Source organism: Etheostoma spectabile, chromosome 16 (assembly GCF_008692095.1).
Source record: "Etheostoma spectabile isolate EspeVRDwgs_2016 chromosome 16, UIUC_Espe_1.0, whole genome shotgun sequence".
Taxonomy (NCBI): Eukaryota; Metazoa; Chordata; class Actinopteri; order Perciformes; family Percidae; genus Etheostoma; species Etheostoma spectabile.
Window position 1 is genome coordinate 2,608,875 of NC_045748.1, and position 16,005 is coordinate 2,624,879.

Genomic DNA, 16,005 nt, shown 5'->3' on the forward strand with positions numbered 1-16,005 from the left:
GGTATGTCCACCGTAAATTGGTGCATAAAAGTGTATACGAATACAGGAAATGAAGTTGTTGATGCTCAAGACGTCCCTGGGGAGGATACCCAGATCCCACTATGATATGCACCCCCCCAGCCCCCCCAAAGATAGATTCAGTACAGTTTACCCACTACAATTCATTAGACTACACCACCGGATACCCATTACCAGAGCAGTTGTTTAGCTGAAGGCCTTGGAAATATTTACCATTAATTTAAATTTGACACTTTCATCTAAAAAGATATTGAAAATCACTTTCTGTCACTATCACTCTCATCAAATTGGCACCCTGAGTTTCCATCACGATAACCCCCCCCATCTAATTGTATCGCCACTCCTCCAGTTCCACTTTGTATTGTTATTAAGCTGCCAGGGCACTGATTTCCTTATGCAGTTTTATTTTTTTTATCTCGTTTGATTAAAATCTTATTTTACATAATTTGATTTTTTGCAGTTGTGGCGGTTGTCCATAAGTATAAATTTCAAACGGTTCTCACATACGGTATTTGGGAAAGTTATAGGGTGTTAAAGACAATATTAACAGCTGAATGGCAATACAAAAGAAACTTCTTGTAAACCGGTGAAACAGGTAAAGCAGCCCTCCAATCAGAAGGCTTTAATGTAATGAGGAGGAAGTAAAGGAGGAGCTCTCTGTAAAGCGAGAACAGCAGGCAGCACACTGCTGCTTGATCCTTTGTATTCCATTGCCAGACGTTTGGATGTAATATCTGCATTCAGGTAGTATCTATAGAAACTTTATCAACAGTTCGCTGGTTTAAAATCCATTTCATATCTTATTCTGTACAAGGCACTGAATTGTCTGTGTCATAATCTCGTAATTTTAACCACCTGCTGCTAATGATTTTATCTCAAACCGGATCACTATGTTAAGAAAAAGCTGCAGTCACTTGAGATCCTCTTTCTTTCCGCCCTGGTTGTTTGTCTACTTGTCATGCACCGCAAGTCTTTTGAGCACAGGTAAGAATACAGACACACAAGGCACAATAATACAAGCACACACATACAACACAGGTCCATTGACTGAGCCCTGTGTAATCTACTCCACTGTATTTCATGACATGGCATTTAATGAATTTTCGTTCTATAAATGATTATTGAGATCCTATTGTCTCGTCTCTGTTGAACGCTGCTGAGCCATAGGCCTCAGCGGTGTGAGCTTCCATAGGTGTTACCATGGCACTCAGTGTCTGTCCAATCAGGCTGTGAGATTATGCCTCCAGATGACTGTTTTCTCCCTAATGTTCCAGGGATTTGAGCTCATTTTCTTTTCCACAGTGGGGCTCTTAATAGACTGATCTCCAGATCTTAAAGCATGAGCATAGTATGAGCATAATATGGGCATATTATGTTCATTTTCAGGTTCATGATTGTATGGTATTAATTGTAAACATATATATTTTTGGTTGTACCGCACATTGCTGCAGCTCCTCTTTTCACCCTGTGTGCTGAGCTCTCTGTTTTAGCTACAGAGTGAGGCTAGCGCTGTTAGCGGTTAGCCACCTCGTTCTCAATGGCAAAACACTGCTACAACACACACGAGTACACCCTAATCTACAAAAGAAATTGTATAGAACTACACTGAACAAAATTATAAACAAGATCTAAGACTTAAGTCTAAATCTGTGAAATATGCAGTTATCAAACCTGCGAAAAAGGTGACATGTTCGGTGAGTATGCTGGCCATGCAAGAACTGGGATGTTTTCAGCTTCCTGGAATTGTGTACAGATCCTTCCAACATGGGGCCGTTTGTTGTCATTCTGCAACATGAGGTGATGGGTGTGGATAAATGGCAGAACAATGGGCCTCAGGATCTGCCCATACCATAACCCCACCGCCACCGTGTTGATCCACAGTGTTGACACCAGCAAGCCGCTCACCCACACAACGCCGTACACACCATGTGCCATCTGCCCTGTACAGTGTAAACCGTGATTCATCCGTGAAGAGAACACCTCTTTAAGGTGCCAGACGCCATCGAATGTGAGCCTTTGCCCACTCAAGTCGGTTTACGACGACGAACTGCAGTCAGGTTGAGACCCCGATGAGGACGACGAGTATGCAGATGAGCTTCCCGGAGACGCTTTCTGACAAATTGTGCTGAAATTCTTTGGTTATGCAAACCAATTGTTGCAGCAGCTGTCCGGGTGGCTGGTCTCAGACGATCTTGGAGGTGAAGATGCTGGATGTGGAGGTCCTGGGCGGGTGTGGTCTGCGGTGGTGAGGCCAGTTGGATTGGATGTACTGCCAAATTCTCTGAAACACCTTTGGAGACGGCTTATGGTAGAGAAATGAACATTTAATTCACAGGCTGTTGCCCGGGCAACAAAAGCCCATGCCCGTGCATGTCCCTGATAATATGTATCATTCAGGATTACAATAAGGGATTACATAGCAGTTAATATTGTATGTGTCTGTGATTAATTTTAATTTCTTAAGAATTGAAATACGTGCGAGGGATGCAAGTGATGTCAGCTGGTCCGCAGACTATCCTCAAGGCTGAGGGAGAGAGTGTGACTTTGGGCTGCAGTTACACACCGAGCCCTTCTGACATTGGCGTACTTGACATCGAATGGTCTGTGGTCAGTCCGGACACCACGCAGAAAGATCAGATGGTAAGATGCAGAATGGTGCAAATCATACTACATATGTATATGTAGGGCCTGTGTGTGTGTGTGTGTGTGCGTGTGCGTGTGCATGTGTGTGTGTGAACTGCACCAGTAATGCATTATGCTCTGGGCCCGTTTCCATGAACATTTGGTAGAAATTGGAGGTCCATGTATTCTTGACCTGCTGCAATAAAATGAAAATGAAAACAACGATGTATCTTACACAAGCATTTGGAATTAGATAATTAGAAGTGCACTAACAAAGTTCTTTGTAGGAAACAAAAATTATGGACCAGTAACTTGAAAGGAGGAAGGATTCAGAATTAACAGAATAACACAAAGGTTAAAAACCAGTATACAAGGCTGGTCTCATGACCAGTACCATAATGACCATGACCATAAAACTAAACTAATCTATTGAGATTTTCCACTTTTTTTCAAATTCCTGAAATTCTAGTCTGAAGTCTAAATCACAATTCAGGCAGGAGTGTGGTGGAACTCCTACCACCTTTTTTATTTCTGCAGGAATTGGTAATTTGTTCAATTGGCTTTTCATTTAAAGGAGTCATTAGTGTTGGAGCCTGGAGAGGAGGTTTTTCCCCTCATCCCTGCCCTTTGGCAGGAGAGATTTTATCACAGTCAATACACGATTGCCTAGGTCCAGTATGTGCTGCTTTAGACAAGGGACCAGTGCAGATTATTGGTTCTTGTGCATATTGAATGCTTTGTGCATTTAGACACTTAAGCAGTACAGCTCTTACCAGCTCTTTATTCTAAATTGATCAAAATAGTTTTCTACTGCAAACTTAAAGCTGGCTCAATCAATATTTGGCCACAAGGGGGTAGAGAAACTCAAAAATAATTCCAGGGACTTTTTAGTCCTTGGAAAAAGTTTTAAATTTTAACTAAAAGGTTCCTTTAGCCTATCGGTAACTGTGTTTCCACCATTAACTGTGTGAAGATTGGGCAAATTAGACCGCTGACATATAAAAAAGCAACATGATGAGATGAGGCCTGCTGGTGGTTGCAGGGGCAGATTTAGTCTCCATAGAACGTAACCCATGTAAAACAATGGGAAAATAATGTTTTATTCTTCTAATTCACAGCATATGCAGTTTAGTGTGGTAGTTGGCTTGCATGAATCTATCTCCTTCACTTTGTCTTTTTTTTTATGAGTCAGGAAGTCGACAGCAAAGCCAAACTTTACTTATAATGATATCAAACAAAGAGAAATGTTCTCCCTTTTTCCTCAAATGGTCATTAATGGATCCTAGACTACTTACTTGTTTTATGCGTGACGCGGTCGGCGAGTGAAAGCAGCCGTGCTGTGTGTGTTTGTTTGATTAATCAGCGACGGTCTTCCTGCAAACTCCACCCCAAAGTTCCTGTACTTTAGAAAGTATTAACCTCTGATCAGGGACTTTTATGGGGGGAGAATTAAACCCTGCAGAACTTAATTTGGACACTGGTCCTGCAGTCGAAACGCAATAGCCCAATCCCAAAGTCCGGTTAGTTCGCGAAATTTGTAAGGGTTTAGGGTTGTAACAATGTTGAATTACAAAGGGTGCGAAGGTTTGAGTACACACTTACCGAGCGCTTTCCGTGATTCGGCATCAATGCCAATCACTGAAAGGGAATTATCCACAGTTCAAAGCGCTGTGACGTTCACCGCAGAGACCCTAGGGAAATCTGAAAGTTAAAAATGTAAACAACAGCACAACACATGACCACGGAATGGACCTGTTGTCCAGCTTGTAAAACAAAAATTTGAAACAATTTGAAATCAGCCAGCCGTCTCCTGGGCCTTGGCCGCATGGAAAGCAACAAACTTAATATGAAAATACCCAAACCGGCAAGTGTCAGCAACATCTTTGTTATGAAACGTTGCCAAGGTGATCTCGTGAAGTGCTGTCCCAATCCCATTTATACCTATCTGAACCCATGTTGCCTCACACACTTACTCACTTGAGATCAATTAAGTCTGTGAGTCTTTAGTGCTCAGTCCTCACGGCTCACTTTGGGATTTGGTCAATGAGTTCTTCAGAAGGTTTCTAGTTGTGAGGGAAAACAAAATGTACCTATATTATCACACCACAAAATTGTATGCTAATGTCTTAGCAAACAATTGCCTGTTTACACGTCCAGCAGACAGGAAACACCATTATCATCCCAAAAAAGACACAGAGCAACATTAGCATTCATTTGGGGCTTTGTTTCTGTCTTACTGATCAATGTCACTCCACTGCAGTATACACTGTTCTCTAGCTCTCTGATATTGTTTCCATGAGTAAAGAAAAATATCTTGTTTTTTAACTGCTACTTTCCTTTACACCAGCTAGCCAAGCAGGTGGTGTACAGTTTGTTAATGACAGCTTGTTTGCTGAAACCATCTGCACGCTATTTCTGGACACAAGGTTGTTAAGTGTGAAGACTGAACCATTTCGTAAATGTTAAGCAAAGCAGCGAGCTATACATCTGTAGTTTGGTGGGTGTGTCTTTACAAGGTTGACTCTGTTGAATCTTTCTTTTTTTTATTTTGTTCTCCATCAGCTCGTATCCTATACCGGCGGCACTACATACGTCCATGCCAACCACGCTCTTGCAAAAGGGCTCAGCTTTGCTGCTCCTGACCCCTCATTGGGTGACGCTTCAATCTCAATCACTCTGCTATCACCTGCTCACAGTGCTACCTACCAGTGTAAAGTGAAGAAATCACCTGGAGTGGACATGCGCAAGGTGTCACTGGTGGTACTGGGTAAGACTCGGGCATTGGGTTGCAACCAAGGTTTCGCACGTCACCCGATGTCATTGTTTATGTCCATCACCTTTGACAAATAAGTACTGTTGGGTTTAAAGTAGAAGGCAGCTGCACACATTTACTTTTAATATTTTGGGTTGCATATTTGGTTACATTTCAAGGTTACATTTTTCCTTGTCAGGTGCCAGTTTGCATTACACTTGCAATTTGCCACAAAACTAATTTCAATGTTTCGTTAGGTACGTTTTAATCTTTTGAGACTACTGCTACATTACCACAATGATGTGTATCCATTAGTGGTTTGTGGAGGTCAGTTATTCTTTCAAGGCCACATTGATGTCAGTGAGAAGTATTGTAAGATAATGGCTCTCTCAGTCTATGTTGTTTTTAAAAGGGTTTTGCCAGTCAGGGTTTGTCTATGTAAAAGAAAAATCCTTTGATTAGATGTTGCTCCCTCAATTTAAGGTCAAATCTCCCCAATTACCTAGAGTGCCTAATAAAGAAAATGTCCCTGCTATTTGAAAATATGGATTTTACTCCTCCATCTCAAAAACACATCACCCAAAGCTAAAACTTAACTTGTTTGTTTATTTTTACAGTTTAACAGCATTTACTGTTCCATAGTCCAAATGTGCTTTTGTGTTTGACCATATAATCTTAATCTTTAATCTATATATATAATCGAGTTTTTCTGGAGCACCCACATATGAGGTTTGCTTCATCTGCTGGTGAAAAAGATACGTGTCCCAATAGAGATGGCTGTCACAGTTTTGACCAATGTGATTAAATGAAAAAAATATATATAAAAAAATATATATATACATATATTAATATATATGTATATATTTTTGAAAGGAGTATTACTTAAGAGCAACTCAATTGTTTTTAGGTAACCAATCAGAGATACAGATCGAGGGATTTCATTTTTATTTCTCAGTTCAAAGATTCAGTACTTTTATTCTGGTAGGCCTAAAAACATTTAATTAACATGTATTGTTCATCTGATACAGGAATGGCTAAAGCAATACTTTGTTGTTCTGTTTGAGGACATGATGTGGACACAATTGATAATCTATTCAGTGTGCCTAATAATGTACAATTCACTTGAATTGTACACGTTTTTTGCTTTAAAATCACCCAAAATGCAAAATCAATTAAAAAAATAGCATCCTCAAACAGTGCATCTACATCTAGTTCAGCCTAGGTTATTTCACTATCGTCTACATGCAACTATCAAAAGTCCAAGTGAGTCTGGGGCTTTAAAAAAAAAAAAAAAAAAAAATCTGAATGGATGCATTTATTCAGCATAGTCCGTGATGCAACTTTAACTGACTTTGTTGTGTCTGACCTAAAGTGTTTCTCAGGACTGTTTACTCTGAACACTCAGCTCGGTATCAAAGCTGTATCAGATGAAATCCTCCCTTGTTGAAAACGGGCAGATTGTTGAATGAATATCTGCAGCAAAGCCTCTAATATTGATAGATAGCCTGAAGCTGTTTTCATTCTAACAGCAACACCGACAGCCCTGAGAGCCCACAAGTCATTTTCTAGATCAGGTATTTTATATGACCCTGAGCAGGATGAGCAATTCAGGAAATGCATAAATATATGGCAGAAGAATATTCCTTGTTTTATTATGTAAATGGGGAAGAAGACACTTACATGTGCGAAATGTTGTGATTTGAAAGACCTTCAGGTCTTTTCTCCACAAGTATCGTGTAATCAATCTCACCCTAACCGCTACCTACTTTTACCTTCTTTTACCTATTAAAACAGGACAGGGGTCCATGTTTCCGCCTTGCCATCTTTAACTCGTCAAACCTACGTTCTATATAGATTTTGGAATATAGTATACAAAATGTATATTTATATTGTGTACTGGAGACATGTTTGTAATATTTTATAGGATTTTTGAGTAATACAATGCTTTGCTTTGTTGGTATCACCCATCTATACGGGGTACATCTGTGTTATTAAAGCCAAAATCAAAATGGTTCCTCCAACTTCATCCTTAAAGCAAGAAAGCTGTATTTTATTTATTTTTTTGAAGAAAATGGAAATGGCAGCGCGGAATTATCCATTTGTTGTCTGATTTCAGCAAAGCCGTCTGTGCCGAAGTGCTGGGTGGAGGGAGGGGAGCTGGTCGGCGAGGCTGTGTCTCTGCACTGCAAGTCTGCAAAAGGCTCCACTCCCTTAAAATACACATGGAGGAGAGAAAGTGCCGGACCCGTCCCTGCTGCAGCCACACAGAGTAAGCCTGACCTCTGCTGACGTCATGATGCTACTGCAGATCAAAGTGTGTGTGTCTGGGTGTTCTACTGTGTGAGCTCAATGAAAACCCTTTTCTTGTTGAATGTACAGCATGTGCTTATTTATATTTCAAGGTGAACGAATCTAGGTATGTATCAGCATTCAGATTTTCAAAATAATGGAAAATCCATGTGAAAGAATAATGAAGAGATACTGATTTGCAGCACAATACTTTAACAGTTTATACTTATTTTCTCCCTATTTTCTTTTCACTTTTAAAAAAAAGCATATTTTAAGTGATTGTTTTTTTAAGTAAACCACTACTATATACACACACCCACATATTGCTATATCCCTTCTATTTTTAGAGAAACATTGAAACCCTATCTGATATCTTAATTTTATCCCCTTGTGTTTACTGCAAATATGTGTGTGGGTGTGTTCGTGTTTGTGTGTTTGTTCGTGTTCGTGTGTGTGTGTGTTCATGTGTGTTTTCTCAGACAGCGTGACTGGGGAGCTAAAAATCAGCAACCACTCGCAGAGTTTCACAGGATTCTACCTTTGTGAGGTGAAAAATGCTGTTGGAGCCGAACATTGCAGGATCAACCTGAAAGCGAACAAACGTAAGGAAACCCACCCCCACGGCAAATGTTCCTGTTCACGTACAGTACATCCCACATGATGCACACGTGCGATCATGAAAGACCTAGATTTCACCCTTTTAAGTCCTCCCTCTCTGTAGGCTCTCTAAAATCTCATGCTCCACTTCTCACACACAGGGTTCAAACCATGGTGCTCCGTAACATGAGTGTATTATCGTCATCATTATGCTGCCTAATGATGACAGGATAAGGCCACAGTCAATGGCAAAAAAATTGGTTTATGCATAGAAGATAAAACATTTTTTCACTATCCGCTTTTATCACTGACTTGCTGCTGCTGAGTCACAAAGTCAAACATAAGTAATTCTAAAATAATTTCACAGCCTTGGATGTTGACAGTCCCCATTAGCTTGAGAAAGGAACAAAAAATAAACGAGAAAAAGGCAGCAACAGAAAACAAGAGGACTCATTAAAAGCACCTAATCAACTGATTTTAGTTGGCAAAGTTCTAAAAGGAAATCCAGAAATTCGAGGCCAGTCCATGCGCAGTTACTCTGAACGTCTCTGAACATGACAGACACCAGAGAAATACCAGAGCTGTCTCACAGTGAAATGAATCTGGTGACTGTAAGTGCATCCGGAGGGAGTACCGTCAGTGATTCAGTGCATCTTTATGGAATAGATCATCTCTGAGTCTAGACTCAAACAAGCAGCCCTCTGCATGGAGGGATCCATAATGTTTGTGTGGATCCATAAAATGAATTTGTCTTTGTGTGCCTTGTAATCTGTGGAGCAGACCGCCATATTACATCTCGCTGAGTCCATAACTTCTAGTCATAGTGCACAGATTTTTGGCTTCAGGCAGACAATCATTCATTTTCATAAAAAATGTTCATAAATCTGACTTTCCAAGAGCCAGGCCTTGAGACTTTGTGTTAAGTTATGGTATGTGGTGCAGTTTATTGTTTTATTTGGTAGTGCTCTAACTATTAGAAACTCTTAACAGAAAAGCATGATTGACTGAAGGAGCTGTACCTGTAAGGGGTTACACAGTCCCCTCTCAGAACAGACCTTGTGGATCTATTATTAGAATTGCTTTGCTTAATAAAAGTATTGAGTGGTGGAGGAGCTTTGCTATTCAGGATCTTGAACATTAAGTGTTAAGTATTGTGTTTTTGAGGGCTCAAGGATTATATCTTTTGCTCGCATCCAACTTGTTATACAAGTTGTTAGGCAGCTTCTTATATACCTAAAATTGGCTAGACTGTATTTAGTTATCTAAATTTTTCATTTTTTTGAAAGACAAGGTGGAGTCAAGGATGATACCGAGATATTTTACATGAGGGACAAGTTGAATATTCTCACCAGACACTCAGAATTTGTGATCTCAGTCAGACGCGGAGTGTGTCTTTTTAAAAAAACATGCAGACACATACATTTACATTACATTTGCCATTGCTACGTTAAGTTTAAAAGCTGCTTCTTCTTGTTTTTTGCATGGACGTACTGTATTATAGTATCATCTACATACTGTACATCTGAACTTCACAACTTGTACAAATTGATGGTAAGTCATTTCCTAAGGTCCTAAGATGGAACCCTGGGGCACACTCGTTTCAATGATCATGAAGGGTGATGTTTCACTACCCACCCTTACGCATTGAACCCTGTCTGCAAGATAGGACTTCATCCAATTCAGCATGTTGGAGGAAAAATTCAAATTGGCTTACCTAGAAATTAGTATTTAATGATTTAGTTTGTAAGGCCTAGTGTTGAGATGTGTGGTAATTTGTTCAACAACACATTTCTCAGCAATTTTTGACACAACTGGTAAAATACTAATAGTCCTGTAATTGCTCACATCAGTTGGGTCTGATTTATAGACTAGGACAACATTGGCTGATATCCAATCTTTCGGAAATTTCCCTTTTTTAATTGAAGCCTTTATTACCTTTGTTATTGGCTCAACCAAGGTACCTGCATGGCTTTTTAAAAGCATGGCGTCCGTTTTTGGACAGGACAGAGTTGTTTTGTTATATCATTTGGCCGTTTTTTTTAAATTGTCCCAGATTTGTTTGGATTACCCCTTATCAGCCTAACAAAGAAATTAGCTTTAGCCGCTCGGATGTCCTATGTTACCTTATTTCTAAGTGCGGGGAAGATGTGTTTGTCACTTAATATTTTCGTCTTAAAAGAGGTTTGCAGGGCAAGGTCTGTCTTCTTCATTAGTTTCCGTATATCACGATATAACATATTTACCCAGGGCAGAGTATATTTACTGTCACCTTTAACTTTACTTTTCTGTAGAAATTGTTCTGTTGTATTTTGAATTGTGAATTAAAACACAAGGATGTCAGCATCCACATTTTGCCTAACAGTAGTTCATTCCAATCAATGTTCTTAATTTCATTTTCACAATTATATGATTCACTCTTACGTAATCTAAATTGTCTGGGCTTTGCGTTAGATGACACGTATGCCCGTTTTTTTGTGAGTTTTCTAGCTAAGACGATTAGATTATGATCTGACAGACCTGTGATTGTGTTGAATTATTTTAATTAATTTGTCTGGTTTGTTGCTAAAATTAAGTTTATTTGTGTTCTGGATGATGGAGTTATCCTTGTCGGTCCCATCACTAACTGCCTGAGATCAAATTTATTTGTCCTTTGTTTTTAGTGCCTTTTTTCAGTGCCTGTTTATCTTACTTTTATTTCAAAATCATCCATTATAATTACTACCTTCTCTGAGCTGCATTCTCTTACTATAGTATTTCATTTTTGAAAGAATACAGATTTTGCAGAGGGTGGTCTATATACACCAATGAGAATAAAACAAATTTGCGGTGACCGTGTTACATTTAAACAAATCCATTCTTCATCATTCTCAACCGAATATTGAATCTCTTTACAAGATGTATGATCCACCTCCACCTCTTCCCCCTACCCTTTTTCCTAAAGGAATTATAGCCGTTGATAGACGGGGCAGAAGACGGGCAAGTTTTTATGAAGCCATGTCTCCGACAAAGAAAATCTAGGTTAGAATCTGCAAGAAGATGTTTAATTTCATCGCTTTTTGGCATAATGCTGCGAATAATCAGGTACCCCCCAAGCAGACCTTAAGGTTTAGCACCAGGATCCCACAGTACTTTTGCATTGTTAACAGTTTGAAAAACTGAGTTTGAATCTGAAAAGAAAACATCACTGTTTGTCTTAAGCTGGTTCTTCACACTGCTGCGCGGCAACCGCCCTGACAAAATAAGAAACCCTTTTTTGAAAGTGCGCATTCACGTGGGTGGGAACTGTTTCATACCTCATACTGCCGTGATCAAGCCTGTTTCCCTTCTGGTGCCTTCCCTTCATTGGAATCACTGGAAGCACTGGAAGTTACTCCGTGGCGCTGTGAAATCCCCTTAAGGCTTATAAACAGTTTTTAAAAACCCTAGAATATTATTGAATAAGATGAAGACACAAAGTTACACTTTGCATGAAGTCTTAAAAAAACAGTGACCTTTTGAAAAATACATTGACTTTCTTACCAAGAGTTCGATAATAGGTTCAATACTACGCCCGACCAAGAAAAGTCCAGTTATGTGTCTGAAGTCCTCTCATCACTTTGAGGTTGCTAGGCAACCAGCAGAGACTCAGAGAAGTTGATGTGCCTGGCCAGAAAATAGTTTGACACACAACAACACCGATGTAAAACCACAACGTTGTTCGAATTAGACAAACAAAATATAATTAAAGCTGCAAGCAGCGACGATGGGCCCTGTTGCAGAAATAATGAGAGCTTAGGAGGTTTTAGCCTTGTTACTAGATGAGGTATTTTCCCTGATTCCAGTCTTTGTAACAAACTAAGCTACCTGGTTGCTGGCAGTAGCCTCATAACTAGCACACAGATGACAGTAGCATTCTCATCTAACTCTTGGCAAGAAAACAAATGAGCATATTTTCTAAGATGTTCTAAAATGTTAACTGGTAAAGGAACCATTGTGCATGAATGTTTGTTTATTTATTTAAGAAAGGGACAATGTACATTAATTAACATGTGCACAGTCCAACATGTAAATGTGCCAGCTTTAGCCATATGGGCTAATTTACATCTGCAGTCCCTGGCAGATTGACATTAAAAGAAAAGAAAAAAGCACATGAACACAGACAAAAGAATATAAGCACAATAGCACTGACAAAACTCATAACTACAAATACAAGCCATAAGCAGTAAGCACACAACCCATAAGCACAAACAAAACTTTAAAGCACATAATCACATTTATATAAGCACATAAAAGCCAGTAACGACCAATTTAATAGATTCTTTGCCAATTGTTAGAGGATGATGGCCGCCCACCACGAGCCACGGTTTTGTCCGAGGTTTCCGCACTGCTGTGTGCAATTGCTTTTAGGGGAATTGTTGGGTTCTCTGTGAATTACAGTGTGGTCTAGACCTACTCTATCTGTTATGTGTCTTGACATAACGTCTTTTATGATTTGACACTGTAAAATTGAATTAAATTGAACTCACACTTTGTTGTTTTTTGCCACAGAGCAGCTGAGAAAAATAATTCCTTGTGCTGATTTTACAGCTCCAAACAGAGCAGGGGTGATAGTCGGCACCATAGTGGGTTCTCTACTCCTTATCTTCATCCTGCTGGTCTTCACTGGGCTTCTATACTGGAAGTTGAGCACCAGACATCGCTTTGAGAAGGAGTTCTCAAATGACATCAGGTACAGTACAGCACTGCAGAGACAGCAGGGCAGAGGTAAAGGTGTTGGCAGGTTAGATAACTGAGCTGCTGCAAGGAGGGAACAAAAACACGCCCACACACACACACACACACACACACACACACTGTCTGGCAAGTTTGTGCTAGTGTTCATTTATCACCAAAAAGTCCCATGAGTAAGAAACTTCTGCCTCTGTTAGTGTTGAGTAGTTTTGTCAGCTTGCCAGTTTCTTTTAAGCGGTACGAACATGTGGATAAAACATTAGTGTGTGCTCTTGCACAGATTTTCACATTTGCATAAATTTAGGATAAGATGTTTTGGCTTCATGGTGCCAGTGAGAACAGACAGATGCAATTAAAAATGTGTATTACAAGATATTAAACACACATTAAAGCCTTTCAGATAAGAATAGAAACAAAATCCCAGACTGAAATTAAAACCAAGAAAGAAAAACCTCTAACAACAACAAGAATCCAAATGACTCTTTGAGATAGCACAACTCTAGGCTACTCAGGGTTGTTCCAATGTTAGGATTTGATTTGATACAGTATACCCATGCACTAGATTATGCATATGAAGCCTCACATTGTGCAGAAAATTTTTATGAAATCCAAGGTTTTATGTGACGATTACTGAAACAAACTGATTTTCTTCAGGTATTGATGCAAGTATATGTAATTCCCAGCATTATAAATAACATCAGTTCAGCTTTATGCTTCATCTGAAAGTCTAAGTAGAAGTCATTAAAAGTTAACTCTCTGTTCTTGTTGCTCTTCCCCGTCTTTTTTAGAGTTGGAAACATGAGAGGCTCGCATAATGTCAACAGACGCTTTTTTGTCTTAGATTCATTTATTTTCTTGCTGGTTTATTAAATCTTACAACAACAATGGAAAGTGACAAGTCACAATTCCTTTTTATGATGTTAAAATACCTTCCTAGGTACAACTACTGTATGTCTATTTAATTTTATATTAATTTTGCACATTAGAGTTAGATAAAAAGATTGATACCATTCTCGTATCTGTCCATTAATTATGAAGCTACAGACAAGAAAAGACAGTTAACTTATAAAAACTCGAAATAGGAGAACATCACACAATCACAAATCAAGATGTTCCATCGTGTTTTATCTGGGGTTATGTGCTGGCCAACTTAATACCTGTGAAACAGTATACTTTTTTGTACGAAATTAATACATTTAGATATTACGTGTTGATTAGTGAGCTTAAGAGGTTGTGGTATGTGCATTTGTAGATCTTTTGCCCTGTTTCCAGCTTTTGTGCCAAGCTGCTGGCTATAGCCTTATACTTCCGGAAAGAGTTGTATCAATGTTGAGCTATTTCATTGAGAGGTGATCTTGTGGCAACCGAAGAAAACATGACAAGTAACAACTATGCGCTTTTCTTCAATGATTGCATACGTTTCCTCTCTGGGCCATGCCTGCTCTCCCATCCTGCACACTTGGAAAATATTTCAACATATCAAACTTTCTTTCCTTTAGCTGAATGATGCTAAAATGATGGTAAAGTTTAGTCCAATATCTTCATGATACATGTTGAGTGATTGTCACCCAGAAACAGTAATGTTTTAAAAAACCAAATCCAAGAAGGAATGACAGAGACAGGCTGCAGAGACACCCATGTGGCTTCAGTGTCAGTGGAGGTGACTCTTTGACTACATCTTTGAATGTAGACCTATGTGTTAAAAATGACACATTGAAACTTGAAAGTGCATTCCATACGTGTATACCTAAATAAATAGCCTAAGCCTTTGAATTTAAACCACAGAAAACTCTTAAAGAATTTTGTTATGGTTATGTTATCACCTCTGACATGGAGGTCATGTTTTTGAATGGTTTGTTTTTCTGTTTACTGGTCCGATTTTTCTGTTCAAATGTAATGTTTGTATCCTTTAATAGTAGAGGTTAAACGCCACAGCTCTGCAACCATGCATACAGTATATTTATGAGGCGAGAGAAACATCTAGCACAGTAATTATTATTTTTATTTGAGGCAGGCAACACAGTTTGCCCTCTGCCCTGTGAATTCAAACAGGCTTTTATTTAATAAAAACAAATGGATATGAAAGTCAGCCAGGGCCACCTCCAAATGTAAAAAAAATTTAGAACAAAATCAAGATCGAGATCAACACATCTCATGTCTATATACTGTATAAACCTACATTTCTTGTCACTTAAGAGAAAGGTTGGTTAAGGTCAAAAAACTCTAAACTCACCTTCTTTTTGGCAAATGAATGCATGTTTAGTCTTATAGCTTCACGTAAGGATAAGCAATGCATTAGGACATTTAAAAAAAAAAAATGTAATGAAATACAATACATTAGCCAAAATAAAGTGCATAATATAGTTTTAATTCAGTGATACGTTGCAGCGTTGACTTATTAATGGGTTTATGGTTTGAAGGTCTGGCAAAACAAGTTAAAGACAAACTACAGCAATGTGATGTGTTGTGTAGGATACATGCAACAAACTCAATTACAACAGCTCAGATGGTAAAGGATGGATCCACATAACTTCAATTCAGTGTGGCACATAATAACCACAGCGCCTTGAGTATCAGGCCCAACCACCTTCAGGTCAGCCCCCCTTAGTAGTCTATATCCACAATGTTCCACTTCCAGGATTGATGTTGTTCTGCCGGACATTCCGCCGGATGGGCATTTTTGGATGTCCCGTTCCCTTACGCTTTCTTTGTGTTGTCATTTTAAACTCTGGCCGATTTATGAGGACTATGGTTAACTGATCCTCAGATCTCTGCAGGGTCTGGCTGGTCTACACATCATTCCGGGATGGGAGAAAAAACGTGCTCTGGCTTATTGGCATTTCTTTTCTTTTAGTGATCTATCCAATCTGAGTTTTCTGTTGCACGACTAAAACAACTTTTGAATGAATGCATGTTCCATCAAAACAAGTTCCTTCTTGAAACTATTTTGCAACAGCACCGTGGCTCCGCTCGGCACTTAGCACCGCCCAAAATGATTGTGATTGGTTTAAAGAAAT

The 16,005-nt window shown here is 39.2% G+C and overlaps 1 protein-coding gene across 1 annotated transcript in view; it reads left to right on the top strand.

Moving 5' to 3' along the window:
• The first annotated feature begins 706 nt into the window (after positions 1-706).
• The window catches only part of vsig8a (V-set and immunoglobulin domain containing 8a), a 19,440-nt gene continuing 4,141 nt past the window's right edge, over positions 707-16,005 (top strand). Inside the window, exons 1-6 of the mRNA XM_032539991.1 lie at positions 707-1,002; positions 2,483-2,658; positions 5,203-5,407; positions 7,509-7,661; positions 8,161-8,283; positions 12,845-12,986. Coding sequence (XP_032395882.1) covers positions 909-1,002; positions 2,483-2,658; positions 5,203-5,407; positions 7,509-7,661; positions 8,161-8,283; positions 12,845-12,986 — 893 coding nt within the window. The 5' untranslated portion in view covers positions 707-908. The remainder of the gene's footprint in view (positions 1,003-2,482; positions 2,659-5,202; positions 5,408-7,508; positions 7,662-8,160; positions 8,284-12,844; positions 12,987-16,005) is intronic.